General features: G+C 46.3%; 1 protein-coding gene across 1 annotated transcript in view; it reads left to right on the top strand.

The window, feature by feature from the left end:
• The window catches only part of RHEB (Ras homolog, mTORC1 binding), a 44979-nt gene that overhangs the window by 15951 nt on the left and 11395 nt on the right, over positions 1 to 17633 (top strand). Inside the window, exons 2-3 of the mRNA XM_047844528.1 lie at positions 7077 to 7148; positions 14225 to 14292. Of these exons, the coding sequence (XP_047700484.1) occupies positions 7077 to 7148; positions 14225 to 14292 (140 nt within the window). The remainder of the gene's footprint in view (positions 1 to 7076; positions 7149 to 14224; positions 14293 to 17633) is intronic.

Raw genomic sequence — 17633 nt, 5'->3', positions numbered from 1 at the left:
GATAGGCAAGGAAATGAAACATGGTGGAGATTGGAGATTCAGCATGTGATCACGTAGAGTGGTAGATTTCTGACCTTTCCGGTTACAGCCTGCACTAAGAAAGAGTTTACATTGTGACGCAGTCATAAATGTTTGTATAACTGAACGAAAAGTTTCATCACTTTATTACAGGCAATCCACTCTGGTGTGCTCTCTCTTTAAAAACAATCTGGGGGCGCCTGGGGCCTCAGTCAGTTAAGCGTCCGGCTTTGGCTCAGGTCATGATCTCGTGGTTCAGGAGTTCGAGCCCCACATCGGGCTCTGCGCTGACAGCTCAGAGCCCGGAGCCTGCTTCGGATTCTGTGTCTCTTTTTTTCTCTCCCCCTCCCCTGCTCTCTCTCCCCCCCCCCATCTCTCTCTCTCTCTCTCAAAAATAAACATTGGGGTGCCTGCGTGGCTTAGTCGATTAAGCGTCCAACTTCGGCTCAGGTCATGATCTCACAGTCCGTGAGTTCGAGCCCCACGTCGGGCTCTGTGCTGACAGCTCAGAGCCTGGAGCCTGCTTCGGATTCTGTGTCTCCCTCTCTCTCTCCCCCTCCCCCACTTGAACTCTGTCTCTCATAAACATTTTATATAAATAAATAAACATTAAAATTTTTTTTTTAATTAAAAAAAAAAAACACAGATAGTCTGGTCACAGTTCAGTATATTGACTTCATCACCTGGTGGGTTTCAACCCCCCGGTTTGAAAACTTTACTTCCGGAGATGTGCTCGATAGAAGTCAGAGGGTGAGAGCCGGGAGAACGCCCTGCTTGTGATTGGTACATGGGAGGTGCAGGTGTTAGAAGTGGAGTCGTCTGGGAGGGGTGACCAGCCAGGGTCTGGTGCTGGGCTCACAAGGTGGCTCTCTGAAGCGACACAGACGATTATTGGTGGCAATACAGTGAAGCTTTGAAGCTAAAGTGTTAGCTTATCTACGTGGACATCAGGTCGCATAAGGTGAGGTTAGGAATTTCAGGCGAAAATGAAAGCAGTCCTCGGGGATGGGTTGTGTCCCAGATACATCACACTGCTCTCCGTGGACCCTGTGCCAAACGACTTGACAGACTAGTTGGTAAATGGAACCTTCTCCTCCCCATTAGGTCCCGATGAACAAGTAATGTGCCAGCTGTTCCGGAGAATGCTGGCTGGGGAGAGGGGAAGTAATCTGAAAGTAGGGTTTTGTTGTGGGTTTTTTTTTTTAGGAGAACAATCATGAAAACGAGTTCAAAATTAACCTGAAAGCTCTTAAAATGTTTTGTGCACAGCGCTTACTTTGCAGTAATCACAAGCGTGAGAGATTCAGTCAGCAACTGTGCAGGTGTATCTTCCGTGGGGAAAATACCGGGTGAACAAAATTACCCTGCCCCGTTATCCTTGGCGAGAAACACATAAATGCTGGGTTTACCTGGTAAAAGTGTAGAAGAAACTTAAGAAAAAAAAATTTTAAAAAAAAATTTTTTTTTTTTCAACGTTTATTTATTTTTGGGACAGAGAGAGACAGAGCATGAACGGGGGAGGGGCAGAGAGAGAGGGAGACACAGAATCGGAAACAGGCTCCAGGCTCTGAGCCATCAGCCCAGAGCCCGACGCGGGGCTCGAACTCCGGGACCGCGAGATCGTGACCTGGCTGAAGTCGGACGCTTAACCGACTGCGCCACCCAGGCGCCCCAGAAAAAAAAATTTTTTTAATGTTTATTTATTTTTGAGAGAGAGAGAGAACGTGGGGGGGAGGGGGCGACGGTCAGAGGGAGAGGGAGACAGAATTCGAACGAAGGATGTGGAAGTCGTTGGACGCTTGACCGACAGAACCACCCGGGCACCGCAAGAAGAAACTTTTTAAGGGGCGCCTGGGTGGCGCAGTCGGTTAAGCGTCCGACTTCAGCCAGGTCACGATCTCGCGGTCCGTGAGTTCGAGCCCCGCGTCGGGCTCTGGGCTGAGGGCTCAGAGCCTGGAGCCTGTTTCCGATTCTGTGTCTCCCTCTCTCTCTGCCCCTCCCCCGTGCATGCTCTGTCTCTCTCTGTCCCAAAAATAAATAAACGTTGGAAAAAAAAAATTAAAAAAAAAAAAACTTTTTAAAAATGACTTGTAGGATTTGGGGCGGGGGGTCCCTGGCAGCTCAGTCACTTAAACATCCAGTTCTTGATTTCAGCTCAGGTCGTGATCTCATGGTTCGTGGGATTGAGCCTGCTTGGGGTGTTCTCTCTCTCTCTCTCTCTCTCTCTCTCTCTCTCTCTCTCTCTGCCCTTCCCCCTCCCCCGCGCTCTCTCTATAAATAAGTAAACTTAAAAAAAATCGAAAATCTGTAGAATTTTTAAAGTTAAGAGGGGTTTTAGTCTAGCCGAAGAGTATTTGGAAGTTAATTGTGGAAGATGGGGATATTTTGTTTTCAAACCTTTTTAGTACTACGTTATGTCATAAAATGAGTGATCTGCGCCCCTCTGTGCGTTAATAACACACATCTGCGTATGTGGTGCCTTTTATTTTCTTTCAGATCGCTCCTGTGTTTTCATACAACATTTCTCCAGAGAGTTGATCTGGAATTTGAGGTTCTTCTCAGATCGTACAAATTTATGAGCCTACTGAGGCTGAAACGTCTTCAGGAAGTAACTAGTGTTTCAGAATCTGAATTTGATAAATGGAAAGGCCACAGTAAATTTATGACGTTATAATGAAGGGAAAATGTTAAAGGTGATCAAGAATATCACTTGTGGAGGCGCCTGGGTGGCTCAGGCGGTTAAGCGGCCCACTTCGGCTTAGGTCGTGATCTCTCGCAGTTTGTGAGTTCGAGCCCCACATCGGGCTCTGTGCTGACCCCTCAGAGCTTGGAGCCTGTTTCAGATTCTGTGTCTTCCTCTCTCTCCCCCCTCCCTTGCTCTTGCTCTATCTCTCATGTTCTCTCGCACTCTCGCTCTTGCTCTCAAAAATAAACAGTAAAAAAAATTTTTATGTTTAAAAAGAATATCATTTGTGGATCAGCAATGCCTTTTGTAGCTGCAAACTGCTCTAGAGGACGAGGAGGTCCCTGAAAGCCAGAAATTGCTGGAAGCGAGGCTAAGGACGTTATGAAAAGTGGGATGTGTTTACTAACATTAAGATAAAGGTCTCAACACTGGCTGCCTAATAATACGACTTTTTTTTTTTTTAATTTTTTTTTTAATGTTTATCTTTATTTTTGAGACAGAGAAAGACAGAGCATAAGCGGGGGAGGGGCAGAGAGAGGGAGACACAGAATCAGAAGCAGGCTCCAGGCTCTGAGCCGCCAGCACACAGCCCGTTGCGGGGCTCGAACTCATCAACTGCGAGATCACGACCCGAGCTGAAGTCGGACGCCCAACCGACCCAGCCACCCAGGCGCCCCATAATGCGACTTTTTAATGGAAACGGCAGAAAAACCCGCTGTGTCCTGTCAGCAAACGTGGTCTTCCTGTCCCTTCTTCATTTAAATAATTAATCACCTCCCCCTAGGGGAGAGTGCAGAGGAGGAGAGACCCCAGGGGAGGCCAGATCCCTCCTGCCTCCGCTAATGGATGGTTCCCTTCTCCCAGGACCAAGCAGATGCAGAAAGCCAGTTGGCTCCCTAAAGACCGGGGTTTTAAATTCGGGTGTCCCAGTTACTCGCCAAGACGAGAGTTTGCTGTGTCAACCCGCACTGTGATTTGCGTTGGACTCCACTGTCTGCCTTTCGCCAGAATGATTATCCGTGTTTTCAAGTTCAGTGTTAATTTAGCCTTTCGTATAATTCACGCCCTTCATGACATATGTGAGAAACTCCTCTTTGGACGCGCGCCAGGAATTGTATTTTTAAAACGTGGGCCGCTCGTTTATGTAATACTCCGTCGTTGCACTTAATGTCATGCTGTCTTGTTAAACGTGTGTCTTCTTGAATTTCTTAAGTTTCCTGGGATAACTTCCGAGGCTCTGCTCTCTGCCCCTTCACCCCTGCAAGTGAGGCCCTTGAAGCTTGCCTGGCACCCCTCTGAGCTGTGTTTCCGTGTTTCCTGCCTCCTCTCGGAGGGGCTCACCATGGGTGTCACGGGCAACCCCTTTCTTCCACTGTTCTTAACCCGGTTCTACTTGGGAAAAGGTGTCAAAATCCCCTGAAGCCCTTGTTAACTCTTGCCCATTTATCTTTAGGAAAAAATTACATTGTGCTTCCTTCCTTCTTTCCATTTACAAGCCAAAACCCTCCCTTAGCCTACCTAGGGATGTCAGAGTGCCCACCGGAGGGCCCAGAAGTCCCCTTAGAAGCCCTAAAGAAGTTTCTTTCTCTCTTTCCTTTCCAATTAAATGTCTTTTGCTTGAAGCAATAGCACTCAGTATAAATAAGAATTTTCCTACTGCTTTAAATTTTTTCAGTTTGGCTGACTTAGTAGACTTTTTTCTCTTGCTGTTTCCTTACATAAAATAGGTTTGCTGTCTGTTAACTTAAATGCTCTTTATGAACTAGCTTCGATAACATGCTTTCTTTTGAACACAGTCCCTTTGAGACGTGTGGGCTCCTGGATGACCCCATATTCCACATAGCACAGGCAGGCTCGTGGTTGGATACCAAAATAAATACTAGATAACTGTTTCTTAATTCCTGTTGAACTGCCTTTCCTTGCCTTGGGTATAAAATTGAGATCTTTTATAACATCCAGAATACGTGAGAGTGCCCTTTGGACACGTAAGTTTTAATCTCATTCGTTCGTTCCAAAACCTGAGCGTCTGCTGTACCCCTCAGTCACCATACTGGTCTCCGGAGGCTAATGAGCGAAGACAGTGTCCGATAACGTCAAGCACTACGGAGAAAAAGCAGGAAGGCTGTGATAGAGTGACCCTTAGGGATGGGTGCCACCTTAGATGGGGTGGTCTTAGCGGAGGCGTCTCTGAAGAAGGGCCATTGAGCTCCCAAAGTAATGACAAAAGTGAGTCGTGTGCAGAGAATGCTAGAACAGAGGGACAGAGGGGGATGTGCCAAATGGGCCTGGGAGGGTCTGGGGAGGGGCAGCAGAGAGGTTGGGGGGTTGGGGGTGGGGGTAGACGGAGCAGGGCCCGGCCTGGTTGGGATTTGGGAGCTTACTCTTTTTTAAATTTTTAATGTTTACTTTATTCTTGACAGAGGGAGAGCTAGGAAGCGAGCAGGGGAGGGGCAGAGAGAGAGATGGGGACAGAAGATCCAAAGCGGGCTGTGCTGACAGCAGAGAACCCAGTGCAGGGCTCGAACTCATGAACTGTGAGATCATGCCCTGAGCCAAAGTCAGCCGCTTAACCGACTGCTGAGCCACCCTGGTGCCCCGGGAAATTTATTCTAATTGAAATGAGGATTTAAAGCAGGGAGGTAACTTTTAATTGTCAAAAGCTCTTGTAGGCTGCTTCTGTAGACAATGATTTCGGGTTTTAATAATTCTAGAAACACTTTGAACTGTGTGTTTAACTGCCCGTGAGGAGTAAAATAGTCCTGCCAACTTGGGGGTTTTCTAGTTGTCTCCCCGCAGCTCTCACTTGTAAACCAGTTTATTAATTCATTAATTTCTAAGTATGGGGGGGGTGCTGCCTGTGTTATGAAAACGTGCCAACCGAAACCCCCCAGAAGCAGAAGGCTCCTGGTGCAAACCTCTCTCCCTGAAGGTCTTTTGAGATAAAAGTCCGGTGAGATGCAGCGAACACGTAGAGCGTGTGTGTAAAGTTAATAGGGAGCGCCTGGCTGGCTCAATCTGAAGAGCATGCTATTCTTGACCTCGGGGTTGTAGGTTCAAGTCCCACGCTGGGTGTAGAGATTAGTTAAAAAATTAAATCTTACCCAAAAAACACTAGTGCTCTGGGAGACGTACGAGAGAAGAAAGTGTTTGGGGTGAAATTTGGGGGGAGGACCACTTACGTCATTTCCTGGACTGGTCTCACACTATCTTTACAGAGTGCCCTGTTCTGAAGTCCAGCAGGTGAAATTTTAGGCATCAAATAGTTGAGAACTTAAGCCTCCGGCTCTTGATTGGTTAGCACATAGGGCTCAATTATGAGAAAGTGATTTTACTATAAAGTCCAGAACATTTCTTCATTATTTTGTGTGTGCCAGACATCACTAGGCTTTTGAGACTGAATGGTTCAGGCAGGATTTCTGCCTTCGAGGAGTTTTTTAAAGACTTCTTTTACATGGTCTCACATTACCCTCTTTAAAAGCTGTACCTGGAGGGGTGCCTGGGTGGCTCAGTCAGTTGAGCGTCCGACTTCGGCTCAGGTCATGATCTCACAGTCTGTGAGTTCAAGCCCCGCATCAGGCTCTGTGCTGACGGCTCAGAGCCTGGAATGTGCTTCAGATTCTGTGTCTCCCTCTCTCGCTGTCCCTCCCCCGCTCGCTCTCTCGCTCTCTCTCTCTCTCTCTCTCTCTGGCAAGATAAATAAACGTTAAAAAAAAAATTAGGGGCACCTGGGTGGCTCCATCGGTTAAGTGTCCGACTTCAGCTCGGGTCATGATCTCATGGTCTGTGAGTTCGAGCCCCGCGTCGGGCTCTGTGCTGACAGCTCAGAGCCTGGAGCCTGCTTCAGATTCTGTGTCTCCCTCTCTCTCTGACCCTCCCCCGTTCATGCTCTGTCCCTGTCTCAAAAATAAATAAACGTTAAAAAGAAAAAACTAAAAGCTGTACCTGGTAACATTTCTAACAGCCACATAGGAAAGAGCCCAAAGAAACAAACCTTGTCTTAATAATTTCTGTATTAAAATTAATACCCACATTTCAAGGACACCAGAGGAAATTAGCTTAGTTTAGACCTTATTGCAGAGTTTACCTGTAACAGAATATGTGGAATGTTTGCTGGTCAGTAATATTTGTTAATGTCACAAAAGTGTTTTAATTCATAATAGCTTAATTGGTTAAATTCCTCTCCTAGAAAGCAGATTCTTGAAATTTTATTTCCTTTTTGAAATTGCCCAAAGGCTTATTTAAAGGCAGGTGTTCTGATCCCAGTACTTTCCGTTTCTTCATCTTGTTAGAGTGGGGTTTTTTTATAAAATAGTAGAATTTTTTTTTTACCTTAATATGCAAATACATACTGAGCTTTTGCTCTCTTTTATAGGGAAATCCTCATTGACGATTCAGTTTGTTGAAGGCCAATTTGTTGACTCCTACGACCCAACCATAGAAAACAGTAAGTATTGTCTTCAAGGGTTTATAAACTGAGAAGCCTGCATTCTACATACAAACAGCCATTGTGTACTTCTGGAGGCTTTGATTGCAGGGGTTATTGGGGTAAACCTATAGATTTCCAACGGGGGTCCAGAAAAGCTTCCAGAAGTTTGACCCGCCTCACACTGAATGGATTTTTTACTCAGTACCCAGATCCCTCCATCGAGAAATTGCTGTTCAGTTCCATAGGAATCCAGTCCTGCAGTGAACCTCCTGTCCCAGACTCTGCTTCAGGAAAACAAGAAGAGAGAGCACACAATCTCCGCACCCTCCCCTCCCCTTTCTTCTCAACAGTAGCCCTTTTTAAGGATTCCAAGCTTGAAAAGGAAGGATGAAAACACTCTAGTTCCTTTGTACCTTACTCTTACACGGAATCACCAGCCCTCCCGGCCCCCTCCCCCGCAGCCCCCCAACCCCTTCCAGTCCTGAACACTTGAAAGTCAAGGCTGTGGAGTAGTGAGCGATTCTGGGATGGAGAGAGCAGTTGCGGCATGAAAACAAAGTTGGTTCTAAAGCCTCTTGGCATTTCCGGCCACGCGCAGAGAAAAGCCCCAAAGACCGGGACCAACCACAGCCTTCATTTACCTTGTCCGGTTTCAATCCATGGTTTCAGAATCTCCTTGAAGGATTCTAGGACCATGAGAGAGGTCTTGATTCTAGAGTCATGGAGGAAAATCTAAAGCACTTCATGCAGAGAAGCTGATTTATCGGAAGCTGCTCTTGTTTCGGGCGATCTTAAAACCCTAAGTAGGCCCTAGAACTAGTCTTCTGAGATTCTTGGCACCTGGGCTTCCCCAGGATTTGTCACCAGGAACACACACATTTAAACATGGGATTCATCAAACCCTGATGGGCACATTAGACATGAAGCCGACTTATAACGGTCAGGTTCGTGAACTAGATTCATAGATCTCATCTGCCCGGCGCTCGCGAGAGAGATTTCCAAAGAGGCTTACGGCAGGGGGGTTGACAGACTATGGCTTGTAGGCCAGAAAGACCCACTGCCTTTTTGTACAGCCCATGAGCAAAGAATGGCTTTTACTTTTTTTTTTTTTTTTTTGGTTTTTACATTTTTTAATCATTAAAAAAGGTTTAAGATGGGGCGCCTGGGTGGCGCAGTCGGTTAAGCGTCCGACTTCAGCCAGGTCACGATCTCGCGGTCCGTGAGTTCGAGCCCCGCGTCGGGCTCTGGGCTGATGGCTCGGAGCCTGGAGCCTGTTTCCGATTCTGTGTCTCCCTCTCTCTCTGCCCCTCCCCCGTTCATGCTCTGTCTCTCTCTGTCCCAAAAATAAATAAACGTTGAAAAAAAAAATTAAAAAAAAAAAAAGGTTTAAGAGAAGAAGAATATTTGGGGCATGTGAAAGTTACGTGAAATTCAGGCTTTAGCGTCCATAAAGTTTTATCGGAACCCAGCCATATTCATTCATTTACATAGTGTCTGTGGCTGCTTTTGTTCTACAGTAGCATCTGGTCCTTTACAGGAAGAGTTTGCCCACCTCTGGCTTAAAACATGCAGCTGTCCCTCATGTCCCAGTATGCTGGTAGCGGGGAAGGAAACCTGTCAGGGAACTGACCCTGGGAAGACCCGGGTTTGAAAGTAAGCTCGGCCAGTGTCCAGAAAGGAAGAGTCCCGACTACGGACACATCCTGTGCTGATCTGTTTGGCCGTGACTTACAGAACAGTACGCCGGTGTGAGGAGCAGATGAATTTGAATCCTAGGTGGACAGGGGCGCCCGGGTGGCTCAGTCAGTGGGGCGTCCAACTTCGGCTCGGGTCATGATCTCGCCGTTCGTGAGTTCGAGCCCCGCATCGGGCTCTGTGCTGATGGCTCAGAGCCTGGAGCCTGCTTCGGATCCTGTGCCTCCCTCTCTCTCTGCCCCTACCCCGCTTGTGCGCTCTCTCTGGCTCTCAAAAATGAATAAATATAAAACAAATTTGAATGCTAGGTGGACAAGTTTGGTTATCTCTCCATTGGAGTAAGAACACAAGCAAATCGTGCTCTTGGTCTTAACATTTGCTGTACATAACAACTTAGAGAGTTGTGTGTCCTTTTTTTTTTTTTTTTTTTTTCAACGTTTATTTATTTTTGGGACAGAGACAGAGCATGAACGGGGGAGGGGCAGAGAGAGAGGGAGACACAGAATCGGAAACAGGCTCCAGGCTCTGAGCCATCAGCGCAGAGCCCGACGCAGGGCTCGAACTCACAGACCGCGAGATCGTGACCTGGCTGAAGTCGGACGCTTAACCGACTGCGCCACCCAGGCGCCCCGAGAGTTGTGTGTCCTTAAGATAAGGCTCATTTGGGCATTTTATTCACAGAATAATAACAGTACGGTTTTCTTGGTTAGGCCTGCCTATAAAGGTGGTTCTTATTTTTGAGTGTTTATGTGCCATTTATAACTAAGGTGGAAGGAAAGCCATGGTGTTGTGTACAGATATATTTTCTTTATATGTAAGTAAAAGATCCAGTGAACGTCCAGCTTCCTTACTTTGATATCATCTCAGAAACTGAATGACCCAACCTGAAGTCTGTCAACATCTTTAATCGTATTTTTAATGTTTCCTACTACTTCGTGTCCAGTAAAAAAGACTTTTATTTTTTCATCTCAAAAATGAATTCGGAATATTAAAGTCTTTAGGCAGGAGTGAAAGTGAGTGTCAGGGTATATGAATCGCTTAAAAGTTCATGAGTTGTATGCACACATCAGCTTCTGTTTACCCTGCTTCTGACCAACCCAGGAAGAAACCCTTTCTCCACTGTTTCCTGTGCTGTTTGGTCAGAAACATCGTTCAGTAGGGGCTCCTGGGTGGCTCAGTTGGTTGAGCGTCCCAACTTCGGCTCAGGTCATGATCTAATGGTTTGTGGGTTCGAGCCCCGAGTCGGGCTCTGTGCTCACAGCTTAGAGCTTAGAACCTACTTCAGATTCCCTCTCTCTCTCTCTCTCTCTCTCTCTCTCTCTCTCTCTGCCCCTCCCCTGCTCCTACTCAGTCTCTCTCTCTCTCTCTCTCTCTCTCTCTCAAAAATAAATAAACATTAACAATAAAATAAAATTAACATTGCTCAGTGATGACGGAATTAGAAATGGAACAGGTTATCATAAACCTGTTGCTAACGAATGGATGGTTTTAAGGTTTGAAAAAAAAAAACAGTACTCTGTAAATATGGAAAGAATCCGGTAATTATTTTGCACTTAACTTCAGAACATAGAACAGGTGGTTCATAGCAAACATTCAGTGGTGACGCATCTCTGAGACATTACCACAAAAGCCAAACTTCTGAGACTGTGTCATCTTTTAAAATGGAATATAGGAGGGGGCGCCTGGGTGGCTCAGTCAGTTAGGTGTCCCGACTTCGGCCCAGGTCATGATTTCAAGCCCCGCGTCGGGCTCTGTGCTGATGGCTCCGAGCCTGGAGCCTGCTTCTGGTTCTGTGTCTCCCTCTCTCTCTGCCCCTCCCCAGCTTATGCTCTTTCTCTCTCAAAAATAAACATTAAAAAAAAGTTTTTTTTTAATAAAAGAAAATGGAATGTAGGAGAATAACATTAATAAAACCCTGTATTTTTCTAGCTTGGGGATGTTTTTATGCCAAAAATACTACCTACGCAAATGTGTAGATTGTCTACCATGTTGTTAATCTAACAACTCAATACAAACTAAATTGCTCTGGTGAAATTTAACCAGTAGGGGTAGTTGGTCGATTAGAGGAGGAAAAATAGTAGTGATTTACAACTTCTGCCGTTTCCAGGTAGTACTGTTGATGCATTAATAAAGCTGAGAAAACGGGACCGTTCTAATTAGGAGTTTTGCAGCATTATCAAGCATTGCATGGTGGGTAGCCTTCTCAGTAGGATACGAATTAGGAGATTGTGATACACTTCAGGAACACAGATCTTATCTGGTGCATTCCGAATCTTAGAAATCTGTCCCTCGTTAGTAGGCTCTACGAATACGTCACTGTTAGTCTGCTTAGGGCAGTTTCAGGATTTTCGTTGGGGGAAGTGGGTTAATTTCTCTAGTGATTGAAAAAGGGAGGGGGACGGAGAGAGGGCTCGAGGAACGCGATACCAGGAGAAAGCCAGCTTTCCACTGCTATGCAGGATCGGACATGGAGTGCGTAGAAGAATTGGTTCCTAGTTTATGGAGCTGACAGATCTCTTATTACACTTCCTTTTTTTCTATAGTAATAAGAAGAGGCAGTTTTCCATGACAGATGGAAAGGCCTCGATTTCATTTTACTGCTGTGTGTAGGAGGATTTACATCCTTTTTATGTGCAAGGATATACTAACACATTGATCAATAGCTTCATTTCCTTTATCTTCTGTACAATTACGTGTCATCCCGTTTGACTCTTCCCTCGTGGCCAGTATTTCTCCCGTCTCCTTGGCTGAATCTTGATCTTCCTGACCTGGCAGTATCGGGGGGCCCTGGGCTCCAAAGTCCGGCTAGGGCTTTCGCGGTACTTGATCGCCAGCGATCTTCCCTTCTTCCCAGAAGTTTGCTTGTTTCCCAAAACCCCCAGTCGCACCCTCTCTCCCAGACTCTGGGCTTTTCTGTTCAGCTGCCCTCGCTTCCCCTTGGGTGTAGTCGTCTTCATTTGCTTCCTCCCCCATCTGCAGCACTCCTTCCCCGGGCTTTCCCGAATTGGCAAATGGCAATTCATGCATCTCGTGGCTCAAGCCAAAAACTCTGGAGTCCTCCCACCTCTCCATTTTCCCACACCCTGCCTCCAGCCAGAAATCCTTTTGGCTCAGGGAGCTTGGTTGGCTCAGTCAGTTGAGCATCCGACTTCGGCTCAGGTCATGATCTCTTGGTTCCTGAGTTTGAACCACACATCGGGCTCTGTGCCGACAGCTCGGAGCCTGGTGCCTGCTGCGGATTCTGTGTCTCTCTCTCTGCCTCTCCCCACTTTGTGCTCGCGCACTCTCGTGCTCTCCCCACTTTGTGCTCGCGCACTCTCGTGCTCTCCCCGCTTGTGCTCGCGCACTCTTGCTCTCTCTCTCTCTCTCTCTCAAAAGTAAACATTTAAAAAAAGTTTTTTTTTCATCCTTTTGGCTCTCCCTTTGAATTCCACCATGGCTCTCTGGTCCCAGACCACCATCGTTGTCTTCAGATCCCGAGTCTACGTAAGCACTATATTATGGACCCCCACCAATGTCCTTGGTCCATTCTTGTCCATTTCTCTTATTCACAGCATAGCCAGAGCGATCTCTTTAAAATATAAATCAGACCAAGTTACTCCCCTGCCTCAGAACCCTTGGTCCCAGCACATTTAGAATGAAACTCTGAAGTCCTTACCATCTCCTAAAAGGTCCTCTGCCTCCTCCCCAACCTGGTTACCTCGCCAGCACTCTCTCCGCTTCTGTGCTGATCTTGCTTCTTCTCGCCGGGCTTTGGCACTTGCTCTTTGACCTCCGGATGCTCTTCTCCCAAAGACGTGCCTGACCGGTGTCTCCCTTCCTTCCCCCGGGGCTATAAGCACGCTGAGGTCAGCTGCAGTATTTCGAGCTCCCGGAACAGTGCTCCTGGCGATCATAGGTACTCAAGAAAGAGCTCTTGCGTGAATGAGTGATGTTTTGTTTAGTAGTGTTGTCATAATAATTATGTCATACTTCGTAACCACAGTTACTTAAATCTAATTGAAGGTTACTTGTTTTACTGCTCATCACGGTTCCTTACATAAATTTCATCGTCTTGAATATACTTTTTGATCTTCCCCGACTAAGGTGTCAGTGGCAGGTTTTCACACAGGAGCATCATGACTGCCCCCTGGCTGATAGTGATCAAAAGCACAGTCAAGGCCAGGTGCACCCCACGTTCAGAGAAGTTGCAGTGGGGAAGAAGAATGCAATAAAATTGATGAAACATTATGTTGTGTACTCCCTATCTTGAAATCATTTGGATTCGGTTTTCATCTGGTGAAATTATTCTCTAAAGTGGTAGTCTCCATTAAGGCACGCAGATGAAGGGAGAAAAAATGTGGCAACTGGTGTGGATGGCCTGGTCTGTGGTCTTTCCTCCCGATTCTAGCACCCTTGCTGGCCGTAGGGGAGTGCTCCCGTGGAACTCCTCCTCCAGGGAAGATCTCTTCTCTGTCCCCCTTGTCACTTCCAAGTTTTCTCTCATAATTTTCATACGTCTGCTGTGCTTTCCCTTTTGGTTGTGGGATAAAGTGGACAACAGCGGGTCCTCTCCCAGCTGTGCAAGGGACCGATTCTGTGGCCTGGTTCTGGTCCAGTCGAGTGGCCAGCCAGGAGATCCAACGACGCGTCTTAAGTGAAGATGGCCGGGACCATGGACGCAAAAGAAATAAGTTCCGTTCTGCTGTCCCCTGACTCCAGATGGTTACTCTTCAATATTCTCTTACTATTAATAGTTCTTTTCCTCTTTTGTCTACATTTGTTTGAAGTCTGTCTCCTCAGGATTCTGAATGGACTTTTCCGGAAGTTATGAGTCTGGTTTTTTTTCCCCCCCTTGGTAGGGAAGAGAGATTGTCACAAATTGCTCAGATGCTTAAGCTAAGTGGGAATGATGGCTTTCATGCAGAACACCTGTTCCATTGCCATTTTATGTCGATGAAATCGATCATTTTTTTTATGTACTGGACGTTCTTAACACTTCAGTTAATATTAGCTGTTTGTGCTCTGACACCAGACTTCTACATTAATGAAAGGTTTTGTGCTTTGGGTCCATTCTAGACCTCACACTTTACGTAATGTATTTCTCTTTTTCACAGAGGAAGGTGTAAGCCACGGAGCACTCACATGACTTTTACAGCATATGAATTGTTGCCTAATTTCAGCTTCATGGAACAAGGTTCAAGGTGTACCGAGGCTGGATTTTCATCCATCAGCCAGTATCTGTTACTTAAATAATGGAAGACGGAAGAATCTGTAAACTCAGATCTGTTCCATTTTGTTTTGTGGGATCTTTTTATGAAACGATTAGGGACTCTTCTTAATCGGTGGTCGGTGTTCAAGCTTTAACTGATCTAAAGTCATTTCTCTTTACTAATATTTAATTCCCTTTTTCCCTGTAGCTTTCACAAAATTGATCACAGTAAATGGACAAGAATATCATCTTCAGCTTGTTGACACAGCTGGACAAGTAAGTCTGGTGTCTCAGAGTCCCCTTCCGCTGTCCTCTGTCTAGCGGTCCCGGCCCTGCCGTTGATGCTTAAACGCAACAGTGATGCCAGGAAAACCCCTCCTGATTTACGTGTGCCTGAATATTAACAGGCTGTCTTCTAAGACACTTGTGGCAGTTTTTCCGAATCATTAACTTGTTGTTCTACTCTAGAATTGTGTTAAATGCACTCATAGCATCAGGAAGGTTTGTATATATCATAGGATAGTGTATTTCTGTTTTTTAAACTTGCATTTTATGTCAGAATCCTATTAGTGCTTTTCTTCCCTTTCTACATTAAGGAGAAAAAAAGTAGGGGCGCCCGGGTGGCTCAGTTGGTCGAGTGTCCGATTTTGGCTCAGGTCATGATCTCGCGGTCTGTGGGTTCGAGCCCCGCATTGGGCTCTGTGCTGACAGCTCGGAGCCTGGAGCCTGCTTCGGATTCTGTGTCTCCCTCTCTGTCTGCCCCTCCCCTGCTCGCACTCTGTCTCTCTCAAAAATAAATGAAAATATACAACAATTTTTTTAGAAAAACAGAAGTTAAGTCTTTTCCTGGGGAAAGGGATGAGAAAGGTATAGGGCAGAAATGAGGTGACTTCTAGATGGATTACATGATCACGAGCTTAAGGAGTGTTGATCTGATTTGCTAGGCAGTAAGTAATTGCCAAAGATTAAACAACCAAAAAAAAAAAAAAAGGTCTTCACGGGTTAATGTAGCAGGGATTTGGCGGAGGATGGCCAGGGGAATTGACTAGAAGCAGCGGGTGAAAGAAGTTCAGAGAACTTGAAGAGTACAAAGAAACTCCTAACCCTGGCGGCTGAACTTCACCCATTCCCATGGCACCTGGTCCAGCTTTTACTAGAAGCCGTTCTGTTGGGCCAGATCTATTACACTTGCTGGAGTGGGAGCTTCAAGAGGCTGGGATGTCGTCCGAGTCCTGCCTTGTTTCTTACAATCGACAGAGGATCAGACTAGCAGGGAAGCGCGTGTAGTGTAACCTGATCTGCCATGTTAAATGGAGGCTTTTTTTTCTGGAACCTGGGAAGATTGAGATAGAATGATGTGACCCGTCATGTGAGTTTGGAATGAACCCCCTCCCCACCCTTAAGTTCTGAAGCAAAGTGTAGCCCCCTAGTGAAGCAATAGCTATATTGAGTGGTTTGAGCACCAAAGGAACCCTGGAGTTTCAATTCTGGAAGCTTCAAGGAAAAGAAATCAAACGTGCACGTCCCAGGGGTATGCCACGTGACTCCCTCATTCACCCCGCAGGCCACTGGGTAATGGGTATAATGGGCTTCCGTCCTCAGATCTCATGATGGCTGTCTTAAGAGCAGAGCCATCCTGGACTTTGACTCTGCAGGGTACCTGTCCAGTGACCGAAGGGGAGTTTGGGGCGTAAAGCAGAAGAGGAACAGAGTCTCCGTAGGGGAGTCGTGACCTAGAGGACAGAGCTTCTCTTAGAAGTCACTGTAGAAGAGCCTCTGGGGTCCGACGTTGCGTTCGATTCTTAGAGTTTGTGTCTTTCGTGGTTAAGGTGACTGGTACAATTTATTGCCTAAAACAAGTAAGAGTGAAGGGAGCCCTGGTAACAATTATGCTAGAACAGCAGGTGTTAACGGATAGGGTCCTGGGCGAAGAAATAACAGGCACTTCGTTCATAGTGGGCCTCTGACTTTACCAAGATCCTGCTTTGCTGTTTATGTCTTCGTTTAGAATTTTTGTTGAAGCTTCTGGAAAATGGGGGTGAGGATATAAGTCAGTATATCGCTTTCATGTAATGTTACTATAGAAATTCATTTTATAATGGGCCAGAAGGAGAAACCAGTATTTCATAGTTTGGAACGTGGTCTCTGCAGTTGTGCTGCCTGGATTTGAATCCTGAACCCTGGCGGTTTTTTGTTTTTTGGTTTTTTTTTTTTGCTAACCTGGTGACCTTGAGAAAGATAATGAACCTTTCTTGGTCTCAGATTCTTCATCTGTAAACAGATGATTCTGTAGTGCCCGCCTTCACAGGATTGTTGCATGGTTTAGAGGAGATTGATGAGCTTCCAGAAGCTTGGGTCCTGACTTGTAGATCTTTGATGCTCTTAAGACCAGAGCGATGCCCAGCATGGCAACTCCGTTGATGTTAACATGACCCTGAATGGGAGGAGTGCAGGTGTCGCTTATCCTTGGAATAGCGCTGTCCTTGAAAACATCTCTCTAGAGAAAATTTCTTTATGTTGACTCCTTATCAGAATAGAAGATGTGTCCCTCTGGGATTCTGCTTGGCGCTGAGCGTCACATGCCTGTAACTGTTTTAATGATAGAGTAGTAAAGAATCACCCCAAAAGGATCAGAGATCTTGGGGAGCGGGTGGATGGTGGGAGGGGCGGCGAGAGCAAGGTCCGCGACCAGCTCTGCCTGTCTCCCTCCTTTGGGCCTGTTACTGCCAGATCAGAATAGTTAGAGAATTTTTGCACAGAGTGGATCCAAATTCAGCTGCCTCGAATAACTCGTTCTCGTTGCAGCTAGTAGTTCTTCAAGGCTACGTTCAGTTGGGAGACTCTGAAATAAAAGGTTGTGTTCGTATTTACGATTCGTGATGCTAACGACACGCACATTTGCTTTGCTGCGGTTCTGTAACCGCGAACACCTTGTTCTGTGGCAGCTGGACAGCACAACACGTTTACAGCTGTTCTTAAATTGGATTCCTAGGGGCTGGGGCTGGGACTGGGGCTGGAGCGAAGAGTGCCCATGGCAGGGGAAGGTGATGCGAGGGCAGATTCTTCAAACAGAATCTATAGCGTGTTTGCGGTTGACACGTTTTAAGAGGAAACTGTCGCAGCAAGTACTATCTACTTGGTAGTTTATGTCGTAGCAGGTTTTGCTGCCAGCAAGGGGAGGGAGTGAACATGGTCAAATACAAGTGGATGGTTTTTAGTTTGCATGAAATACTTCGTTCGGGCCTAATTGAAGGAGACTCAATGACAGGTAAATCGGTGGCGGTCGTATTTTTTTTTTTTTAATTTTTATTTTTTAACATTCATTTTTGAGAGACAGAGCATGCATGGGGGAGGGGCACAGAGAGAGAGGGAGACCCAGAATCGGAAGCAGGCTCCAGGCTCTGAGCTGTCCGCACAGAGCCCAACGCGGGTCTCGAACCCACAGACCGCGAGATCGTGACCCGAGCTGAAGTCGGACGCTTAACTGACTGAGCCACCCAGGCGCCCCAGGACAGTCATATTTATAGTGTCAAATCCCCCTTTTTAAAAAAACAAGTATTACGTACTTAAGTCCGGTTTTAAAAAAACAGTAATAAATGCCCGTGTTACAGAACTGG

Source organism: Prionailurus viverrinus, chromosome A2 (genome assembly GCF_022837055.1).
Source record: "Prionailurus viverrinus isolate Anna chromosome A2, UM_Priviv_1.0, whole genome shotgun sequence".
Taxonomy (NCBI): Eukaryota; Metazoa; Chordata; class Mammalia; order Carnivora; family Felidae; genus Prionailurus; species Prionailurus viverrinus.
The sequence above is the reverse complement of the archived record's forward strand: the minus strand, read 5'-3'. Positions and strand labels throughout refer to the sequence as shown.